Genomic DNA, 21675 nt, shown 5'->3' on the forward strand with positions numbered 1-21675 from the left:
ATTATAAGAGGCAGAGGCCTTTTCTCCTAAAATCCTAGGAAAGATTGCCCAGCCCATAACCAGCCACCAGTCTGGCATCCTTGGCCCTCAGCAGGGGGGCCAGCTCCTCTTGTAGTGTGTTCTGACTGGGCCTGGGCATGGGCAGCTGTTTCTCCCAGCTGCTGCCCAGCTCCCTCTGGCTCAGGTCTGACTGTGGTCCAGAGACGGGAAGCAGGACACCTGCTACTGGGGGTTTTGCGTTTCTAAGAATCGCAGCAGAGATGACAGCGGGGCCAGGGGCATCATCAGGTCAGGAAAGGGGGTTAGGGAGGATGGAGACAAAGGACAAACCCACCTGTTTTCCATAGGAGTCGTGGACAGGAGACACGATCCCGCCAATGACAATAAACCTTCCAGTTTTGTGCAGATAATCCCTGGCTCTTTCTAATTAAGAGAAGAAAACCTCACATTACAAAGAGGAAAGGTGTGGGTTAAAGGTGATCGTTGAAATCAATACCTTCAGCTCTGTAAGGCTTATTCCCTGTCTTTCTTGCCATTTAAATGGAAAGTGCCAACTTTCAAAGCAAACGTGGGTGATTCAAAAGGTGCTGGAACCAGATTTCAGCTCCCAAAGCAAAATGATCTAGAACTCAAGGGGATTAATCCAGGTTTAAAGGCCCAGTGCTGGATGAGTTTAGAGAGATTTAAAACAAGCACCTGCCTCACAGTGACTGATTGGAATTTACCACTGCGATCACTAGCAGAAATTATTCCGAAGCGGAGGAGTCATTTTTAAAAAAGAAAAAAGAAGAACCTTCTTATAAGATGAAAGGTGGGCTGATTGCTTCATCTAGTTATTCAGAAGAGGAAATCCATCAAAACAAATTTCAAGGGCCTTCTACGTAATTAGGGAGAATTAACAATCAGACCAGAAAACTGTCATTACAGTTGGTTGAGAAAAGTTCAACCAAAGAAAAGCTCCCCCTCTTTTTTTTTTTTCTGCTGAAAAGAATCTGTGATGTTGCTTTTTCAATTTTCCAGACAAGCCCAATTTCATTTTCATGAGCCAATACAGCTAATTAAGAAGGGATGAAGGTTTTGGGTTCTATCTTTCTTCTAGGGCAGCTCATTGTGCAAATCCAATAGCAGTGAGCATCTAGAGCTGAGGGAAGGTGGCATGGATTTACTGCACAGGTGAGGGAGTCTGTAAGGGAGCAGGGGCTTGGGCAGCAGAGCTGTCTGTGTCGTTTACAAGCAAGGTTCCGGGATTACCTTGCTGGCTCTCTTACAACTTAAAAATAAGTCGTCTCATCAGCCCGCGTGCTTAACTACTGAGGTGTGCACTCTACAGACTGCACTCTGCAGCTACAGAAGTCTACACACTGCAATGAAGACCCGGCACAGCCCACGCCCCCCGCCCCCAATTGTATCTTCTCTATGGTCTCTTTAAAAAATAATAATAATTAAAAAAAATAAGTCTCATCACATTTGCCTTTTCCTTCGTTCAGTGTGAAATCTTGGAGTTTTTTTTTTTTTTTTAAGAGATCTTTTAAAAAATAATAGTAAACTTTATTTTTTGGCATGGTTTTAGATGTACAGAATAATTGGGCAGATAGTACGCAGAGTTCTATGTATTCAGCCCCCCATCTTTTGACCTCCCCCACACCCCATTTCCCCTTTTATACCCCTATACAACCTTGCGCTTGTGTGGTATAATTGTTACATTTGATGAGCCTGTGTTGACCCATTATTATTAACTACAGGCCATAGTTTACATTGAGATTCAGTCTTTGTGTTCTAAGGTTCTATGGCTTTTGACAAATGCATAATGACACGTGTCCATATTACAGTTTCGTAGAGAATAGTTTCTCCCCCTGAAAATCCACTGTGCTGTGGATTTTCATCTCTGCCTATTCATCTGTGCCTATTCCTCTCTCTCCCTCCCCACCGCCACTGGTAACCACTGATCTTTTTACTCTGTAGTTTTTCCTTTTCCAAAATGCCAAATAGTTGGAACCATATAGCATGTAGCCTCTTTAGACAGACTTCTTTCACGTAGCGATTTGTATTTAAGGTTCCTCCAGGTCTTGCCCTGGTTTGATAACTCATTTCTTTTTATTGCTGAATAATAATCCATTGTCTGGGCAGACCACAGTTTGTTTATTCATTCACTAACTGAAGATCATCTTGGCTGCTTTCAGTTTTCATGGATTATGAGTAAAGCTGATGTTACAATCACGTGTAGATTTTTGAGTGAACATACATTTCAACTCAGGTAAATATTTAGAAGCATGATTGTGGGAACATATGGTAAAAGTATGTCTAATTTTGTAAGAAGCTGCCAAATTGTCTTCCAAAGCGGGTGTGCAATTTAGCATTCCCGCCAGCAATGAATGAGCGTTCCTGTTGCTCCACCAGCATTCAATATTACCCATTTTGTTTTCCTGTTTGAACCATTCTTAAAAGTGTGCCACTGTTGCCTTTTAAAAGATGACTGATATTATTTCACTAATTTCCAAATTTTACTTCGAGGTCAAGGATAAACAGAAGACCCTTGTAACAAAACCTTTTTGAAATCTGAATAAATTCTTTAGCCTCCCCTCTTCCCTTTGCCCTTTACACCCCAGTCTTCCTTAGGATCATTTTCGTTTGGCCTTTGGCTATCACAGATCCTGTGCTGCAATAAGCCAGACCTTCCTTCCTCTCCCTGTCTTACAGAAAGTGTCCTCTTTTTACTCTCCACTTTCCCAAGTTTTATGTTTGAAGCTCAGCTCTACCCCATGTCCAGCATGCCTGCCCTGGCAACATCTCCCTTTGCTAGACGTACTGACCTACTAGCTCCCTGATCACCCTGTTCAAGGGAACTGGTCCAGAAATTGTTTCTGAGAGTGTATGTCTTTGCTCATCTTCTGTACAGAATTCTTCAAAGCCAGGGGACTTTGCTGTAGAGAAGAGGTCCCAGACTCATAAGATGGGCAATTAACATGCATGTGAGAACAAGCTGAGAATAAGATGATTTACATTCAAACAACCTTGGCTTGTTCAATTGCCACTGTGCAGGCTTACGAAAACATATCCACGGTCCGAAAGTTGCTCAGTCTGTCTCCCATGCCAAAGACTTCTTAGGCTCTTAAGCACTTGGTACAGTGGCTTGTTCATTGAGCAATACATGTTCAACAAGTCCTCAAACCTAGAAGGCTCATGTAGCCACCTTCCCTTAGGTGCTCTTTCTACTGGGCCACGTTGATCCAGAGAGCCAAGCTCTGTTCCTCAGACTATACACAGGAGTTTCCAAAAGAAATAGGTTGCATCAAGCAACCTCACTGTCTTAGAAAACACTACCCTTTTCCTCTGGCCAATATGAGCGGTCACTTCCCCTGGCAATGCTCCACTGCTCACTGCCTCACAAAGAAGCAATTTCTGAAAGAAACAGCCCCAACCCTGAAAGAAGGATTCTTGATCTGAAGTAGTTAAACCCAGAAAAGTCATGATAGTGATCATGCAGGCAATTCAATTCATTTAACATTTATTGAGCACAAAATACCATGATGGATGCCAAAGGGATAAGAGTGGCTTTATTTATTATTCTCCACAGGTTCACAATAATGGAGAAACAGAATGCTATCCTGATGGCTCTAATGAGAGACAAATTGGGTGAGTGCCGTAGCCATGGCTTTCAATGTTGTTGTCGGTGGTAGTATTTTACTATAAGCCACAGTAAGAAACACATTTTATATCCTGACGCAATACATACATATGTATGTTTATGCATAATTAACTGAAACAACTGCTACAATATTGTCTAGTGTATTTCATTCTGGTAGTCATAAATTTAAGTAAAATGCTGCTCACAACCTAGGCATGTGTGGCAACCTACTGCTTGAACAACTCTATGAGACACTAGGGCAAGGGGGAGAAGGGACAGGAGAGATAATTTTGTCTTTCCAAGGAGAGTGAGAAGTCCAGCAAATATCCAGAAATTTCACAATGTAAAGAAAGCTCATCCACTAGTTTAATCTTAGTCACTAGGGTTAGGCTGTGGGGGGCTGGTAGGGGTGGGGTGAGGGTGAGGGAGGGATACTGTTGGCTAAGCAAGTGGGCATCAAACTTGAGAGGGCCCTGAAAGCCAGACCAAGGAGTGTGGTCAACACGTATTCTGGTGTTGGTCAACATGTATTCTGTGGACCACTTGTGTCGGAATCAGGGAGAGGCTATTAAAATGCAGGCAGAGGCTATTAAAATGCAGGTTTTTAGGTCCTGCTCAAGTTCTGAGTCAAAATCTCTGGGAATGAGACTTATCTAGGGTTTCCCTGATAGCTCAGTTGGTAAAGAATCCACCTGCAATGCAGGAGACCCCAGTTCGATTCCTGGGTCGGGAAGATCTGCTGGAGAAGGGATGGCCTAACCACTCCGGTATTCTTGGGCTTCCCTTGTGACTCAGCTGGTAAAGAATCCACCTGCAATGAAGGAGACCTGGGTTCGATCCCTGGGTTGGGAAGATACCTTGGAGGAGGGAAAGGCTACCTACACCAGTATTCTGACCAGGAAAATTCCATGGACTGTATAGTCCATGGGGTTGCAAAGAGTCAGACATGACTGAGTGACTTTCACTTTCACTTTTAAAATTAGTATCCCTATGTGAGTCTGGGTGAACTCCGGGAGTTGGTGATGGACAGGGAGGCCTGGTGTGCTGCAATTCATGAGGTCTCAAAGAGTCAGACACAACTGAGCGACTGAACTGAACTGAACTGAGGTGATGTTTCTGATAGCTAAAGTTTGAGAACAACAGACATACATTGACAATAACCATAAGGTTGAGAAGTATAGATAGTAAGGAATCACTGAAGGCTATTTAACACGGGGAATGATCTGCTCTGAACTAGAAGAGAAACTCACAGAACAAATAGTGAAGTGGTGAAAAATCCTACCTTAAAGGAGAGAGTCATTCCTGGCAGGAACTTTTGGGCCAGGTGGTGAGGAATGAAGGCAGAAATGCGTGTGTGCCTGCTTAGTCGCTCAGTCCTGTCCGACTCTTTGTGACCCCATGGACCGTAGCCCACCAGGCTCTTCTGTCCATGGAATTCTCCAGGCAAGAATACTGGAGTGAGTTGCCATTTTCTTCTCCAGGGGATCTTCCTGACCCTGGGATCAAACCCGGGTTTCCTGCATTGCAGGTGGATTCTTTATTGTCTGAACCACGAGGGAAACCCGAAGGAAGAAGACCCATCAAAAACTTCTCAGGGAATGTTTAGGGACCATGGATTTCCTCCTCTCTCTAGACATTTTGTTTGCTTTGCATCTGGGTCTCCTCAGTTGGATGTGTCAATGCCATGTCATCAATCTTTCAGACCAGACATTTATGACTGTACTAACAGCACTAGGTTTTATACTCTGCAATTCACTTTTGCCTTATTATCCTTTAATTTGAATGTAATGTCAGGCAAGAAAAAAACTGGAACCCAGCTAAACAAAAATGGCCAGGAGCAGATACAATTACGTTTTCTCCCCCACCCCCCCATAGAGATTTTATTGGACAAGGCAATGGCAACCCACTCGAGTACTCTTGCCTGGAAAATCCCATGGATAGAAGAGCCTGGTAGGCTGCAGTCCACGGGGTCACTAGGAGTCAGACACGACTGAGTGACTTCACTTTCACTTTTCACTTTCATGCACTGGAGAAGGAAATGGCAACCCACTCCAGTGTTCTTGCCTGGAGAATCCCAGGGACCGGGAAGCCTGGTGGGCTGCCATCTCCGGGGTCGCACAGAGTTGGACATGACTGAAGCGACTTAGCAGCAGTAGCGGCAGAGATTTTATACAGTGGAAAAGTCTATCTAGTAGTATCTATTAGTAACTCAGGAACTATAATACTGTAGAAACAACACTGAACTTGGGTTCATAAGACTTCTGGATCTTGGGTAAGTCACTGAATTTCTCTGAGCCTTAAGTTTCCATATCTGTAAAATGCCTTCTTTGCAAGGTTGTTATGAAGATCAAATCAAATTCTAAATATAAAAAATGCATAATGCCCATGTGGTTTCATTGGAGAAGTCCAGCAAACATTTAAAGAATTAAAACCAATGCTACTGGGACTTGCCTAGTGGCCCAGCGGTTAAGAATCTGCCTGCTAATGAAGGGGACACTGGTTCAATCCCTGGCCTAGGGTTACAATTAGTTGTAACCACCTTAGTTGTAATCCACCTTACAATTAGAGTAAGCCTGTGCACAGCAACGAAGTCCGAGGGCAGCCAGAAAAACAAATGAACAAACCAAAAACCCTAATGCTACAGAAAGATCTAATGTAAAACATGGCGACTATAATTGATTGATAAGTAAAATGATTCTAGGGCTTCCCTGGTAGCTCAGCTGGTAAAGAATCCACCTGCAATGAGGGAGACTTGGCTTCGATCCCTGAGTTGGAAAGATTCCCTGGAGAAGGGAAAGGCTACCCACATCAGTATTCAACTCAATTCTGACACCATCAACCTGGAGATAGCATCAGATCCCACGGGTTAAGGCTTCAGTCTTAGAAGACTGCCTCCTCCCTTTCAGATGTCAAATTCCAAGCTCACATGTTACTATGCTTCTGACCGACCAAAGGGCTACAAACTGAAGTTACTCATGACATAGTCTTTGGACTTCACATGCCAGTCACAAGTCAAGGTTGTTAACTTGTATTTCTGACCAACTGGCTATAAATTAGAGGCTCCCATGATGGCCTCTTTTATTTGATTAACTTACTAGAGCAACTGACAGAACTCAGGAAATCTGTTTACTTACTAGATTACCAATTTATTACAAAGGATATTAAAGGATACCAGTCAACAGCTATATGAAGAGATACATGAGGTGAGGTCCAGAACAAAGGAGCCTCTGTCCTCATGGAGTTTAGGGTCTCATGGAATTTGGGACATGGCACAGTGGTATGTGGAAGCATTGTTTCCCCAACCTAGAAGATCTTTGAACCCTTGGCTTTTTGGGTTTTTAATGGAGGCTTCATTATTTAGGCATGATTGGTTAAATCATTGGCTATTGATGACTGATTCAGCCTCCAACCCCTATCTCTTCCCCAGAAATCAGAGGGTGGAACTGAAAGTCCCTGCCTTCTATTCTCAGTTGCTTTACAAAAGTCACCTCATCAATAGCAGCCTAGTCGTGGTGGAAAGGGACTGAGACAAGAGAGTAAGCATTAAAATAAATGATGCTCCCGTTGCTTTTATCACTCAGGAAAGTCCAAGAGTTTTGGGAGCTGTAAGAAAGAGGCTGTGCACAAAGAGCAAATATATATGAAAAATGTATATGTGGACATCTGAATGACCACATACATATTTCTTATAAATCACTGCACATTGCAATCCCTGCATGGCAATAACACTGTATTACATAATTTAAATTTGCTAAGCGTGTAGAACTTAAATGTTCTCACCAAAAAATAAATATGTGAGGTGACTGACAGATATGTTAATTAACTAGATGAGAGGAATCTTTAGACAATGTGTACTTAAATCACCACAATGCACACTTTATCTAAAAATTGTATATGTCAATTATACCTTAATACAGCTGAAATTAAAAAAAAATCCTAGCATCTGTCTAGAAAATAGAAAAAAGAACTCTTTCTAACATTTTATGAAGCCAGTATTGCTCTGATATAAAAATCAGGCAAAGAGAGTACAAAATATGCAAAAATCACTAGCAAAGTACTAGCAAATAGAATCCAGTTGTATATAGAAAGAATTATATACCATGACTAAGTGTCATGTAATCCAGAGATAGAAGGCTGTTTCAATATTTGAAAAACCATTCAGTGTAATTCATCACATTAACAGGCTAAAGAAGAAAAACCACATGATTATATCAATCGATGCACAAAAAGCAGCTGACAAAATTCAATATTTGTTCTTGATAAAAACTCAGAGAAATAGGAATAGAAGGAACTTCTTCAGCATGATAAAGAACATCATCATACTTAGAGCAAACATCATACTTAAAGATGAAACACTGAATGCTTTCTTCCTAAGATCAAGAACAAGGAAAGGATGGTTACCCTTACGCCTGCTATTCAACATGGTGCTGGAAGTTCTAGCTGGCTCAGTAAAGAAAGAAAAAGAAATTAAAGACTAAGAGATCAAAAAGAAAAATATCTATCTCTGTTGCATATGGCATGAAAGTCTTACTTAGAAATCCTGAGAGATCTATAAGAAAATTCTAAGAAGTAATTAGTGAGTTCTATAAGATCATAAGGTAAAAGATCAACATAAGAAGGCTTGGGAAAGAACATCAAGAAAAAAAAGAAGAGATGGAGAAAAGCTTTTGTATACATACATATAAATAATATGTATAATATATACATTTTAGAAAACTTATGAACTTTTGCCTAGCTTAAAAATTTATGACATTTTGACTCTACTTGTTTGACTTAGTATGAATAGAATTTGAGGCATTTCTAATTAAAAAAAAATATATATATATACACAACAAGCAATAAAGGTTTACTGTATAGCAAGGGAACTACAGACAATATCTTGTAATAACTTACAATGGAAAATAATCTCAAAAATAATATGTGTATATGTAAAACTGAATCACCTTGCTGAACACCTGAAACACTGTAAGTCAACTATGCTTCAATAAAATACACATATTAAGAAAAAATCAACATAAGAAAATCAATTGCATTTCTATATGCTAGCAAAAAGTACATGGAAATTGAAATTTAAAATATAAGATGACTGGGACTTCCCTGGTGGTCCAGTGGTTAAGAATTCACCTTCCAATGCAGGGCGCACAGGTTCAATCCCCGGTTGGGAAACTGAGATCCCACATGCCTTGGGGCAACCAAGTCTGCGGGATACAACTGCTGAGCCCGGGCGCTCTGGAGCCCATGTGCCACAACTGGAGAGAAGCCTGCTTGCTGCAACAAAGATCCTGTGTGCCACAGCTGAGACCCAACGCAGCCAAATAAATAAATGAAAAAAAATACAAGATGACATAACCATTTAAAAAGAAAATACTTAGGAATAATATAATAAAACATATATAGAATTCTGAAAGACACATGTACCCCAGTGTTAACTGCAGCAATATTTACAGTAGACAGGACATGGAAGCAACCTAGATGTCCATCGACAGAGGAATGGATAAAAAAGTTGTGGTACATTTATACAATGGACTATTAATTCAGCCGTAAAAAGAATGAATTTGAGTCCATTGTAGTGAGGTGGATGAACCTAGAGCCTCTTATACAGAGTGAAGTAAGTCAGAAAGAGAAAAACAAGTATCATGTATTAACAAATATATATGGAATCTAGAAAATGGTGCTGATGAACTGAGTAGAGAGCAGACTTGTGGACACAGTGGGAGAAGGTGAGGATGGGATGAACTGAAAAAGCAGCATTGACACATATACATACCATGAGTAAAACAGAGAGATAGTGGGAAGTTACTGAATAACACAGGGAGCCCAGCCTGCTGCTCTGTGATGACCTAGAGAGGTCATACATATATAATTATGACTGATTCACATTGTTGTATGGCAGAAACCAACACAAAATTGGAGAGAAATTATCCACCAATTAAAAATTAAACAAAATTTAAAAACTACATAGAACTTATATGCTAAAAACTACAAAATGCTGATGAAAGAATTACAGAAGATTTAAATAAATGTTGAGTCATACAACAGAAAATGACAAGCTACTCTGAAAAATAGTTTATGGATTAAAAGACTCAACATAGCAAAGATATTAATTCCCAAAATTTATATATAAATTTGATGCACTTCCTATCAAAATCTCAGCAAGGATTTCTTTTTGCATAAATGAAGACAAAATAATTCTAAAATTTATATGGAAAGGTAAAGGAGCTAAATAGTTAATACCTTAAAAAAAAAGAATAATAAAGTAGGGAAATCAATCTGTCCAAATTTTAAATACTATTATATAACTACGGAAATCAAGTGGGAGGTATTGGCAGAGAGTTAGACACAAAGGTCAATGAAACAGAACAGAGAATCTAAAAATAGCCCCATACAAGGAAGGCCAAGTGAATTTTGACAAAAGTGAAAAAACAATTCAATGGAGATAGGACTGTCTTTTCAATAAATGGTGCTGAAGCAACAGGACAGCCATAGACCAAAACCAAAATAAACCCAAATTGAACTTGACCTAAATCTCATATACAAAAGTTAATTCAAAATGGATCATACAATATTGTAATTAGCCTCCAATTAAAATAAATAAATAATTAAAAAAAAAACCAAATGGATCATAGATTTAAATTACGTAAAATGAAAAACTATAAAACTTCTAGAGGAAAATGTGGGAGAAAATCTTTGGGTCCAGGGCTTGGTGAAGACTCTTCAACAGGATGAAAGCCAAACAAACCACAATAAACTGGACTTTAATAAAATAAACTTTTTTTTCTATGAAAGACTTTACTAACAGGATGAAAAAACAAGTTATAGGCTGGAAGAAAATGTTTGCATCCACATGTCTTAAGATTCATATTTAGAACATAGAAAGGACTCAAAACTTAGCAGTGGAAAAACTAACAATCCAACTAGAAAATGGGTAAAAGACACGAAAAGACATTTCACTGACTAGGACAAATGGATGGTGAAGAAACACAGGAAATGGTGTTTAATATCCCTAAGCATTAAGAATGGAGAAGGCAATGGCACCCCACTCCAGTACTCTTGCCTGGAAAATCCCATGGATGGAGGAGCCTGGTAGGCTGCAGTCCATGGGGTCGCTAAGAGTCGGACACCACTAAGCAACTTCACTTTCACTTTCCACTTTCCTGCATTGGAGAAGGAAATGGCAACCTACTCCAGTGTTCTTGCCTGGAGAATCCCAGGGACAGGGGAACCTGGTGGGCTGCCGTCTATAGGGTCGCACAGAGTGGGACACGACTGAAGCAACTTAGCAGCAGTAGCAGCAGCAGCAAGCATTAAGAAACGTAAATTAAGACCAGGAGGAGATACCCCTATTCACTAATAGAATGGCTAAAAGAAGAAAGAATGACAATGCCAAATGCTGGTAAGGATGTGGAGAAACTGGGTTCCTGATACATTGCTGGTGGAAATGTAAAATGGCAAACTACTCTAAGAAATAGTTTGGCAGTTTCTTAAAGAACTAAATATCCACTTACCATATGACTCAGCAATTGCACTCCTGGGTATTCATCCCAAAGAAATGAAAACATGTCTACACAAAAATCTGTGTACGATTGCTCATATCAGCTTTACTTATAATAACCAAATACAGTAAACAAGTAAAATAGCCTACAATTTTAGGCTAACAGCTTAGGTAAACAGTTAGACTGTGGTACATCCATACCGTGCAATAGTACATAGCAACAAAAAGGAACAAACTGATTTGAAACAAACAAAAAGATAAAAATTGTAAATGCAACAATTAAAATAGATCAATAGCTTATCACATTGAGTGGGAAAAAAAGCCTGTCTTAAAAGGTTCCATACTGTATGATTCCATTTATATAATATTCTCAGAAATTATATAGATTAGTGGTTGCCCATGGTTGGGGTGAGGGTACAGAAAAGGGAGGTGGGAGTGACTCTGAAGCTATAGGTCTAGTCCAGGGAGATCTTTGTGGTGATGGATGAGTTCTGTATATTAACTGTGTTGGTTACATGAATCTACCCATGTGATAAAGTCACGTGTAACTTTATAATACATATACTTTATACCAATGTCAATTTCCTCATTTTAATATTGTACTGTAGTTCACAAAATGTAAGTGTTTCAGGAAACTGGGCAGAGGGCACATGGGACCTCTCCATACTATCTTTGCAACTTCCTCTGAATCTATAATTGTCTCAAAATAAAATGTCTTTAAAGGGGTCATGCTAAACCACGAAACATGGTATCATTTTAAGGTGGCAGTGTGCAAATCCAGGTGAATGGCAAGCAATCTCAGGGGTTAGATGCTTCTGGAAATTTATCTCCTCATCTCTTTCTAGTTTTGTTACTATCTGGATTCTAAGATTTGGGGTTGTTGTGGCCAGGCAGATGTTGTTGAAAGCAGTTCCTCTCAAGCTAATGTCCATGTGAATCCTCTGGGGATCTTGTTAGAATGCAGATTCTGATTCCAAGGGTTGGGATGGGACCTGAGATCAGGGCCAGGATTAGGGAGAGGTGAGAGGGGGAGGATCATTCATTCAAGTGTGAGGTCAGATCCTGTCTTCATTTCAAATTATGATATTATCCTCATCATGGATTTTTGCATTAATTTTTATTTTTAAAAAACATTATTTATTTTGATTACTCAGTTTGGGGGTGGCCCCTTAAATTTTGCACTGGAGGGGGCCATCCTCCTCGGTCTCATCCTATTCTGGGCCCTGCCTGAGATGCAGTGTTTCTAATAAGCTTCCAAATGAGACCAATGCTGCTGATCTGTGGACTATATTTTGAATAGCAAGGGACCTGGTGCAGGGGTAAAGAATCCACTTGCCAATGCAGAAGACACAAGAGACCCGGGTTCGATCCCTGCGTTAGGAAGATCCCCTGGAGAAGGAAATGGCAACCTGCTTCAGTATTCTTGCCTGGAGGGCTCCATGGACAGAGGAGCCTGGCAGGCTACAGTCCAGGGGTCACAAAGAGTCAGCCATGAATGAACATCTGAGCATGCACACACACACACACACACACACACACACACAGGTAGAACAGTCCTTCAGTGGTAGGACACGCCCTACAATCCTTCCTCCCTCTTCTACTCCACCGCTACATCCACTTTGCATGACAAGGGCATTTCTGGACATTGGCAGGTAGCCTACTGGCAAAGCTGTTATCTAGGGCCCTGGAATTTAATTTCATGCCAAGCTTCCCAAGATGTGGTCTATTTTTGTCCATCAGCTCTGTTCCAGGGACACAGCCAAATCATTCTCAGATTTTACACTCAGGTCTGACCCGCCCTCCATTTGATCCACCTTTCTTGCTCCTATCCTCACAGAGGAGGAGCCGAAGCTGCCAGTAGCATCGTCACGTCCTGTCCTCGCTACCCAAGGATCCACTGTGTCTCACAACTCATTCCAGGCCGCTTGGAACCAGGTAAATCTCCCTTCCTGACAGGTTGTGCTGGACCCACCAGACGAGGATAGACACAACACGGATGATTTGCCCATTAATAATAACTCATGAGACAGACATGTCTCGTCTGCCTCCTGGCTGCTCAGTGAGCCTGGATGGTGTGTGATCTACTCTCCTCTTCCGGGAAGTTAATGGAGGAAACACTGTGGTCAGGATATCTACACTAACCTGATTTTTCCTTTTCAGCTGCAATCAGAAATGACCCCTTCTGAGCTGTATTCACAGTTGAAGCTGCTGGCATTTGCCTTGTTTGTGAATTTCACAGAGGCAGTCTGGATTTGTAAACATTCTAAGTCTTAGAAAGCTTTGGCTAATAAAGGAAGAAGCCAAAGAGTGAATCCCTCTGGGCAGAGTTATTCCTCATCAGGGGTTAAAAATATGTGATTTTTAAAGGAACCATCCTGTGGCCTAGCAAACTGAACCTTAGGCATTCCCTGACAAAAATGTAATGAATAACCTTAGGCATTCCCTGACAAAAATGTAATGAAGTGTGTATTACGTTCAAAGCTCTGTACCAGGTGTTATTCAGGACACAGAGAAGTAAAAGACACAATGCCCTCCTCCAGGGAGCTTAGGTTTCCAATACACACAGCATCCTTTGCTTAATCAATACCAAAATGAACAGCTGAGACCTTAAGTGTTATAGGACTTTGGGGAGCGGGGGGCGGAAATCCCTGTGGAATGCAGTACCCTTGAGACAGGCCTGGGACCTCAGACCCTTCCCTGCAGTGCTGCAATGCTTGCACATGGCTCAGATGGTAAAGAATCCACCTGCAATGCAGGAGACCGGGGTTCAGTCCCTGGGTTGGGAAGATCCCCTGGAGAAGGGAATGGCTACCTACTCCAGTATTCTTGCCTGGAGAATTCTGTGGACAGAGGAGCCTGGAGACCTACAGTCCCATGGGGTTGCAAAGAGTTGGAGATGACTGAGCGACTAACACTACTACTACTATACTTCTCAGGGAGCAAAAAAAAAAATACAAGGAAATTATATGGGACTAAAAATAACTGCCTGCAAGCCCAGTTGGGGCAAATTCTGGATGCGAAAGATACAAAGTGATCAAAAAACCCAACTGGCACTTTTGAAGAGCCTGGAGCAAAAACATGGTGTTGAGAGCAAAAGCCGGGTGCTGTGCATGCCCCCTACACATAACACCACCTAATGGGTGGGCACACCACCTAAGTCACCCCTTGGTCTTTCCCCTCACACTCCCCTATATGGGATACCATATAAGGAAGTTCACCCCCCACCTTGGAGAGAGAGCAGCAAGGGAAACTGTTGTTTGTTCTTGTTCCCTGCTGCTGCGGCAGAGGCCCCAGAAAAGCCGTGGCTGATTTTCTTGTCTAGCCTCTGATCAATTTCTATTGATTGGGGAAGGCCAAGAATCTTGGTTGGTTAACAGCCTGGGAACTTTCCTAGAACAGATGAGACTTGAGCTAGGTTCTGACAGCAGAGAAGAGGATTATTTACTCTTTATTTTCTGTTTTCTGATGCTTTAACATCTGTGGCCTTGCTGACCTTGGAAGGGCCACTCTCCAAGAGTTCATCAATTCTTAGAGATAATAAACAACTTATCCTAGAGATAGAAAACTCTAGATTGCACCCATCCCCTACCCCCTCCTCCATCTGGTTCTCACACTCAGGGCCACTACTGCCCTGCCCTAATCACCCCCAAGGGCTTCCCAAGTGGCTCAGAGGTAAAGAATCTGCCTGCAATGTAGGAGATGTGGGTTTGATCCCTGGGTCAGGAAGATCCCCCGAAGAAGGACATGGCAACCCACTTCAGTATTCTTGCCTGGGAAATCCATGGATAGAGGAGCCTGGTGGGCTATAGTCCACGGGGTCGCAAAGAGTCAGACATGACTGAGCGAATAACATACAGACATAGTCAATCCTAAGCCTGCTTACCCAGATCCCCACCCCCACCATTTCTTCCTACAGAAACCACAGTAAAGACTCTTACCCATGTTCCCGCATCTGTCTGCCTCCTGACTGGCCCTGGTGTTTCCCTGAGTGGTCCCCACCCCTCAGCATGTCATGTCCTCTCCTCTTGGGATCTGTGAGTATACGTATCTTTTCAATGGCTGCCGCTGCTGCTAAGTCGCTTTAGTCGTGTCCAACTCTGTGAGACCCCATAGACAGCAGCCCACCAGGCTCCCCTGTCCCTGGGATTCTCCAGGCAAGAACACTGGAGTGGGTTGCCATTTCCTTCTCAATTCATGAAAGTGAAAAGTGAAAGTGAAGTTGCTCAGTCATGTCTGACTCTTCCCGACCCCATGGACTGCAGCCTACCAGGCTCCTCTGTCCATGGGATTTTCCAGGCAAGAGTACTGGAGTGCCATTGCCTTCTCCACTTTTCAATGGCAATCATCTCCTAATCTGTAGGTCTTGCCACATCTAAATAGTAGTGAAGGCTACATTTTGAAACAGAAGGAAGGCACTCATTCCAGGGGCACAAGGCAACGTTGAGCAGGTGAACTGAGTCAGGAACGGAGTCTCCAGGCTCTATGGCTTGGCTTCTTTGAAAAGACATGATACCCCTTTCATTCACCCACACTAAGCATGTCTGATCATCCCTCAGCCTGGGCATCTTTCTGGATCTTCCTCTAGTCCAAAATTCTCCAGTCTCAATCCATCTGGGAAGCAGAGGCTGGGTGATCACATTCCCCTGGCTGAGTGAGACAGTCAATCATACCAGCTCCTCTCCGAGCCATAAGACAGCTACTTGAGTCTGAAATGGGTATGAAAGGGTGGCATTGCCTTTGACGTTGATCCATGAGTGGGACCATGGGAGCCCACCATGCCATCCCTTGGACATCATTAGTTGAACGGGTTGAGAGCCCCCTATAATAATTGCAGACTAGTTATAGACGACCTCCTGCAGGGAGCAATTAGCTTAGCTCTTCTTAAATCAGCCCTGCCCTCACCAGCCACCTACAAACGCTTGCCATCACACCTCAGCAGAACCAGGGGAGAGGATGTGGATTTCCCAGGACAGAGGTCTCTCCCTTCCTTCATGCCCTTTACCTGCAACTCTAGGAGAAGCAATGACATATGAAGCCCCTTGAGGTCATGAGAGCATAGATTTTTCCTCACAGTGAAAGACAGCATCTTAGTCCTGCCACTGAGACTCAGGAAGGCATGTGATGGAAATTACATTTCCCGAGGGGATGGTAGAGGGCCCGGATCCAGTGCATTCTTCTGCTCAGTGTCTGGCCAGCAGAAGGGGTGGTCTGAGCTTGGATGCACATGGGGATAAAGCTGAGCTCCCTGAGCAGGCTCATGTGCGGAGCTTCCCTGCAAACCTTGAAAAGCTCCCCTGGACATAAGAGTCTCCTGGTGACCATCTGTCAACTCCCACCAGCTGCCCCCACCCCCACTGAGCATGTGTCAGGTTGTACTGACCAAGGAACGTCACCAGTGCTTCCCAGATGCCTCTGCATGCCTGGCTTTCCTCTAGTCCCTGGCTTTCCATCCATTCGTCTGGCTTTTGCGTCCCTGAACTGGTCGTCGGGGAGAAGTAGAGTAGCACGGGCACCCTCTCTTTCCCGTTCATCTTACTGGCTCCACTGCCTCTGGCTTGGGAGGATTTCTGTCCCTCTGTCTTCACAGCTGGGAAATGATTTATGATCCTCACTTCAACTGTCACTTCTGACGGACCATGCGGGGTGACCCTCTCATACTCCCCAAGTGCCATGTGCCACCCTAGGGCTCTCCATTCAAATCCTTTCCACTGGAAACCACCCCCTCCCCTCCCAGATTGCCATCCGTCACCCTTCTCAAATCGGGCTACAAGCTTCTTGGAATTCACCTATTATTGAAAAAGACTCATTTCTATTTATTTCCTCAGAAGCAGAGAGCTAAATATATACACAAAAATATGGCATGAACCGGCCTCCCCTTCAGTGAGACTCATAAACACATGAGAGAATTATTTCAGAAACCCACAGACTGTAACACTAAATATAACTGGGTGGGTGGACTGGGGCGGGGGAGGGTGGGTAGACTGGAAGGTGAGGGGGAAGGAAAAAAGGCAGGAAGAGGACACATGATGTAGAAAACCCGCTGTGGCTTCATATCCAGGTGACATCTCTGTCATTTGCATGGAATCAGGCTCTATTTTTAACTAGAAGTCTATTACTCCACACTGTAGGAACCATTAACCTTTTTGAATGTAAGTTCGCCATACAGGCTTCCTATTCAAGGATAATCCAAGCTTTGCAGTGGAGTTTGTTGAGGAAATAGCTTTGCCTTTATCAGGTAGATCTACTGGAGGGGACTTCCCTGGTGATCCAGGGGCTGGGGCTCCACGCTCCCAATGCAGGGGCCCAGGTTCAATTCCTGGCCGGGGGGCTGGATCCCACACACCACAATTAAGATCCAGTGCAGCCCGAAAAACAACCAAGTGGAGAACATCTTGTTTTAAGGACGTGGTCCTGCTGAGGTCGTAGTGCAGGGTGAGATTTCTTAAAGGTTAAAGGTTGCTTTTGTCCTAAAGATCATTACTGCGAAAATGCTGTTACCTTTACAGCTTATCTATGTTCATCTTCCCTTTCCACTTCCCCAAGAGTTGGTAGAAATACCTTCTGGAACCAAGGTGCACTTAGCTGAAGGCAACTGGCTGCCCAGTTTTGCCCAAAACTTTCCTGATTTTAGCACTAAAAGTTCTATCATCGGGAAGACCATTCGGTCCCCAGCAAATGGCGATGGTCTGTGTGCAATGCTAAATCAGGGCCTTCCAAAGATGTCCACGTCCTAATCCCCGGAGCCTGAAAATATGTTACCCTATTGTGGCAAAAGGGATTCTGCAGATGTGACTTGAATTAGGAATCTTGAGATAGGGAGATTATCCTGGATTATCCAAGTGAGTCCAATGAAATCACAGAGGGAAAGCAGCAGGGTCAGACGCAGAGGAGATGTGACAACAGAAACAGAGAGCAGAAAGAGATTTGAAGATGCAGGAAGGGACCATGGGGCCAGGAGTGCAGACAGCCTCTGGAAGCTGGAAAAGGCAAGGGAGCAGATCTCCCTCAGAGCTTCCAGGAAGAACACACCTTAATTTTAGGACTTCCAGACTATCCGGTAATAAATTCGTGTTTCTTTAAGCCTAGAAGTTCGTGATAATTAATTACAGCAACAGAAGTGAATCAATACAGTTGTCACCCTGCCCCTGCAATGACCAGGGTGCCTGGTGAACCACTGAACCATGCCATCTTGTTCCTTTCATATACACGGGCCAAAGAACAAGTATCAGCTCCCACAGACGTAGAGAAAAGAAATCGGCTCGCAAAAAATGTACGTGTTGGACTTTTCCAGGGTCACAGAAAGGACACACTGTTACAGCAATTCCACTGTTATTTTGAATTTTCTCATTAAAGACACTTACAAGTAAAGAATGGAGAAGGCAATGGCACCCCACTCCAGTACTCTTGCCTGGAAAATTCCATGGACGGAGGAGCCTGGTGGGCTGTAGTCCATGGGGTTGTGAAGAGTCAGATATGACTGAGCGACTTCACTTTCACTTTTCACTTTCATGCATTGGAGAAGGAAATGGCAACCCACTCCAGTGTTCTTGCCTGGAGAACCCCAGGGACAGGGGAGCCTGGTAGGCTGCCGTCTATGGGGTCGCACAGAGCAGGACATGACTGAAGTGACTTAGTAGCAGCAGCAGCATAAGTAAAGAAATGTACAATAATTTATAAACACCCCAAAATAAAGCCTTTATAATTCCCTAAATTAAGATACAGAGCCCACCTAGGAGGCAATAGAGCACAAGCTTATAGGCTCTAGGTTCAAATCCCACTCCAGGCATTACTAGCTGGGTGAGTTACTCAACTGCTCTGGCTGCCAACTCATCTCTAAGCTGAATATAATAGCATTATCCAGCTCATGGGGTTGTTAGACAATAGGTGCAGAGAGCTCAGGAGAGCACCAGTATCAGGAAACAGTGGCCACGCTTTTCTTGCCTGGGGAAGCCTAAGAATTCCTTTGGGGAGGAGAGTGTGAGATAATAGAAAATACATATATTGGTCTGTGCCCCCACTCCTGGCACAGAGCTCCTAAAATCCTTGTAATTTCTTAGGTGATGGGAAAACTAGGAGCATCTTTGGTGCTATTGAGTTGGTCAAAAAGTCGGTTTGCACTTTTTGTACGCTCTTTGTCCTTGACCCTGTCCCTGACACTGGGCTCTTAAAACCCTTGTAAATGCCTAAGCAATAAGAGCACAAGTAACATCTTCTATTCTCCACCCCCACCCTACACGGACTTCTTTAGCCATGGTATGTGGGCTCTAGAGTGTGGGGGCTCAGTGGTTGCAGTGAGTGGGCTTAGTTGCCCCTACGTGAGATCTCAGTTCCCTGACCAGGGATCGAACCCATGTGCCCTGCATTGCAAGGCAGATTCTTAACCACTGGACCACCAGGAAAGTCCCCATCTTTTGTTCCAATGAGGTGACTCTAGTCCAGGTGAGTTCCCAGATGACTCCTGCGTTGGGGCTGATCACCAGGAAGACGAAGCCAAGATTAAAAGCTTAGAAGGTTCAGTTCCACCCCAACCCTATCCTCCAGAGAGGGGATAGGGGCTGGAAACAGAGTCAATAATTGATTGTGCCCTGGTGGCTCAGATGGTAAAGCATCTGCCCACAGTGCGGGAGACCTGGCTTCAATCCCTGGGTCAGCAAGATCCCCTGGAGAAGGAAATGGCAATCCACTCCAATACTCTTGCCTGAAAATCCCATGGACAGAGGATCCTGGTAGGTTACAGTCCATGGGGTCGCAAAGAGTTGGACACGACAGAGCGACTTCACTTTCACTTTCACTTCAAGTGAAGAAGCCACCATAAAAATCCCAGCAGTAGGGGGTTCGGAGAACTTTCAAGCCAGAACACATCACCGGGAGGGTGTCGCACCCCAACTCCACGGAGACAGAAGATCCTTCACTCAGGACTGACCCTGATCTCACCCAATGTATCTCTTCACCTGGCTGTTCATCTGTATCCTTTATCGTATTCTTTAATAAGCTAGTAAACCTTACGTAAGCGCTTCCCTGAGCTCTGTGAGCCACTGTAGCAAATTAATTGAAACTAAGGAGGGAGTTTTTAGAACCTCCCATCTGTAGAGTTTGGTCGAAAGCATCTGAGCTTTCTACTGGTGTTTGAAGTATGTGGGGGACAGGGGAGGGTTGGGGCTTGCAGGGAGGGGACACTCTGGTGGGACTGAGCCCTTAACCTGTGGGAGCTGCTCTCTCAGGACGGGTAGCGTCAGAAGCGAGATACATTGTAAGATATCAGTCTGGTGTAGCAGGAACTGCTGGTTGTGGAGAAAACCCTGCAGACATTTCCTCACCAGAAGTGGCAGAAGTATGTTTTGTACGAGGAGTAAAGGAGACACACAAGGAAGGAAGGAATGGTCTCATAGCAGAGAAGAATCAGATATTCCCCTATATAGGAATGTGGAAAACTGAGACTTTTCCTTATAGCCAAAGTGAGGCCAGGACAAGGAAAATTCAAAATCTCTGAAAATACGCAGCTTGCCAACATGGGAGTAGGAAGTCTAAGAGGTCTTCCTTTTGACCTGCAGTGCTTGTCGGTGCCCCGTTAGATGCTTCTCTTGGTGCTCATCACCTCTCTTGGACAGATTTTCACTCACTGTAGAGCATTAGCTGCGTTGCCGGTGTGTTCGGATGATGGATGGGAGAGGGAGCTGCGTGCAGGAAATGTCAGGTTGGCCCACTGCTCTCCAGGTTATTGATTAAGCCCTGCCGGCGGGGAGGACAGAGGCTTCTGGTGCAATGGATGAGACTATTCTAAAAGGTTCAGAGCTCACAGAGATTTTTGCTGCTTCTCCCTGAGCTGACTTGGAGGCATGACTCCAGGGGACACCAGCATGAAGCAATCTTAAAATGGCTGTTAGGACTCTGATGTGAAATAAGACACCATTGCTGTATGTCCCTCAAGGCAATTTAAAAAAATGATACTAATTCATGTCAGGGAGGATGAAGGGAGGTATGCATTCTAACACACTGTTAGTGGGAGGATAATTTAATAAAGCCTTTTAGGAAGCAATACGGCAGTCAGCATCTATCAAAAGGACAAATGGACATAACCTTTGACCTGACAATTCCACCTCAAAGAACTCATACTATGGAAAAAACTTGCACATGTGCACAGAGATTTGTTCAAAAAGATGTTCCACTTTAGCATTATTTGCAACAGTAAAAAATCAGAAATCTGTATGGAAGATGTCAGACAAATTACGGTGGTGGAGGTACAGTAAAAGGAATACTATGCAGCCATTTAAAAGAATGAAGTTGGCCTATCCAGTCCGACATGGAAGCTCTCTAAGACACATTGTTGGGGGTGGGGAAACTAAGGCACAGAACGATCCCTAGAGTATGGTGACATTTGAATTAGACTCTAGGAGTGTAAACTAAATTCAGCTAATGATGAGGAGAGAAGGGAAGAAGATGAAACAGAGAGGGTATGGTGCAGGGCAGCTTCTCCGCAGAAGTAACAATGGGGCAGAGAAGTGAATGCCAAGGCATCCGCCACACAAAGATCTGGAAGGAGTGTGTGGCAGAGCAGAGA

General features: G+C 43.6%; 1 protein-coding gene across 4 annotated transcripts in view; it reads right to left on the bottom strand.

Annotated features, from left to right (window-relative positions):
- NMNAT2 (nicotinamide nucleotide adenylyltransferase 2) overlaps positions 1 to 21675 on the bottom strand; it is a 217444-nt gene that overhangs the window by 36855 nt on the left and 158914 nt on the right. For all 4 annotated transcript variants that reach the window (XM_019976494.2, XM_019976493.2, XM_070768550.1 and 1 more), the window contains one exon: positions 335 to 423. In XM_019976494.2, the coding sequence (XP_019832053.1) occupies positions 335 to 423 (89 nt within the window). The remainder of the gene's footprint in view (positions 1 to 334; positions 424 to 21675) is intronic.

This window comes from Bos indicus, chromosome 16, assembly GCF_029378745.1.
Source record: "Bos indicus isolate NIAB-ARS_2022 breed Sahiwal x Tharparkar chromosome 16, NIAB-ARS_B.indTharparkar_mat_pri_1.0, whole genome shotgun sequence".
In the NCBI taxonomy this organism is placed as follows: domain Eukaryota; kingdom Metazoa; phylum Chordata; class Mammalia; order Artiodactyla; family Bovidae; genus Bos; species Bos indicus.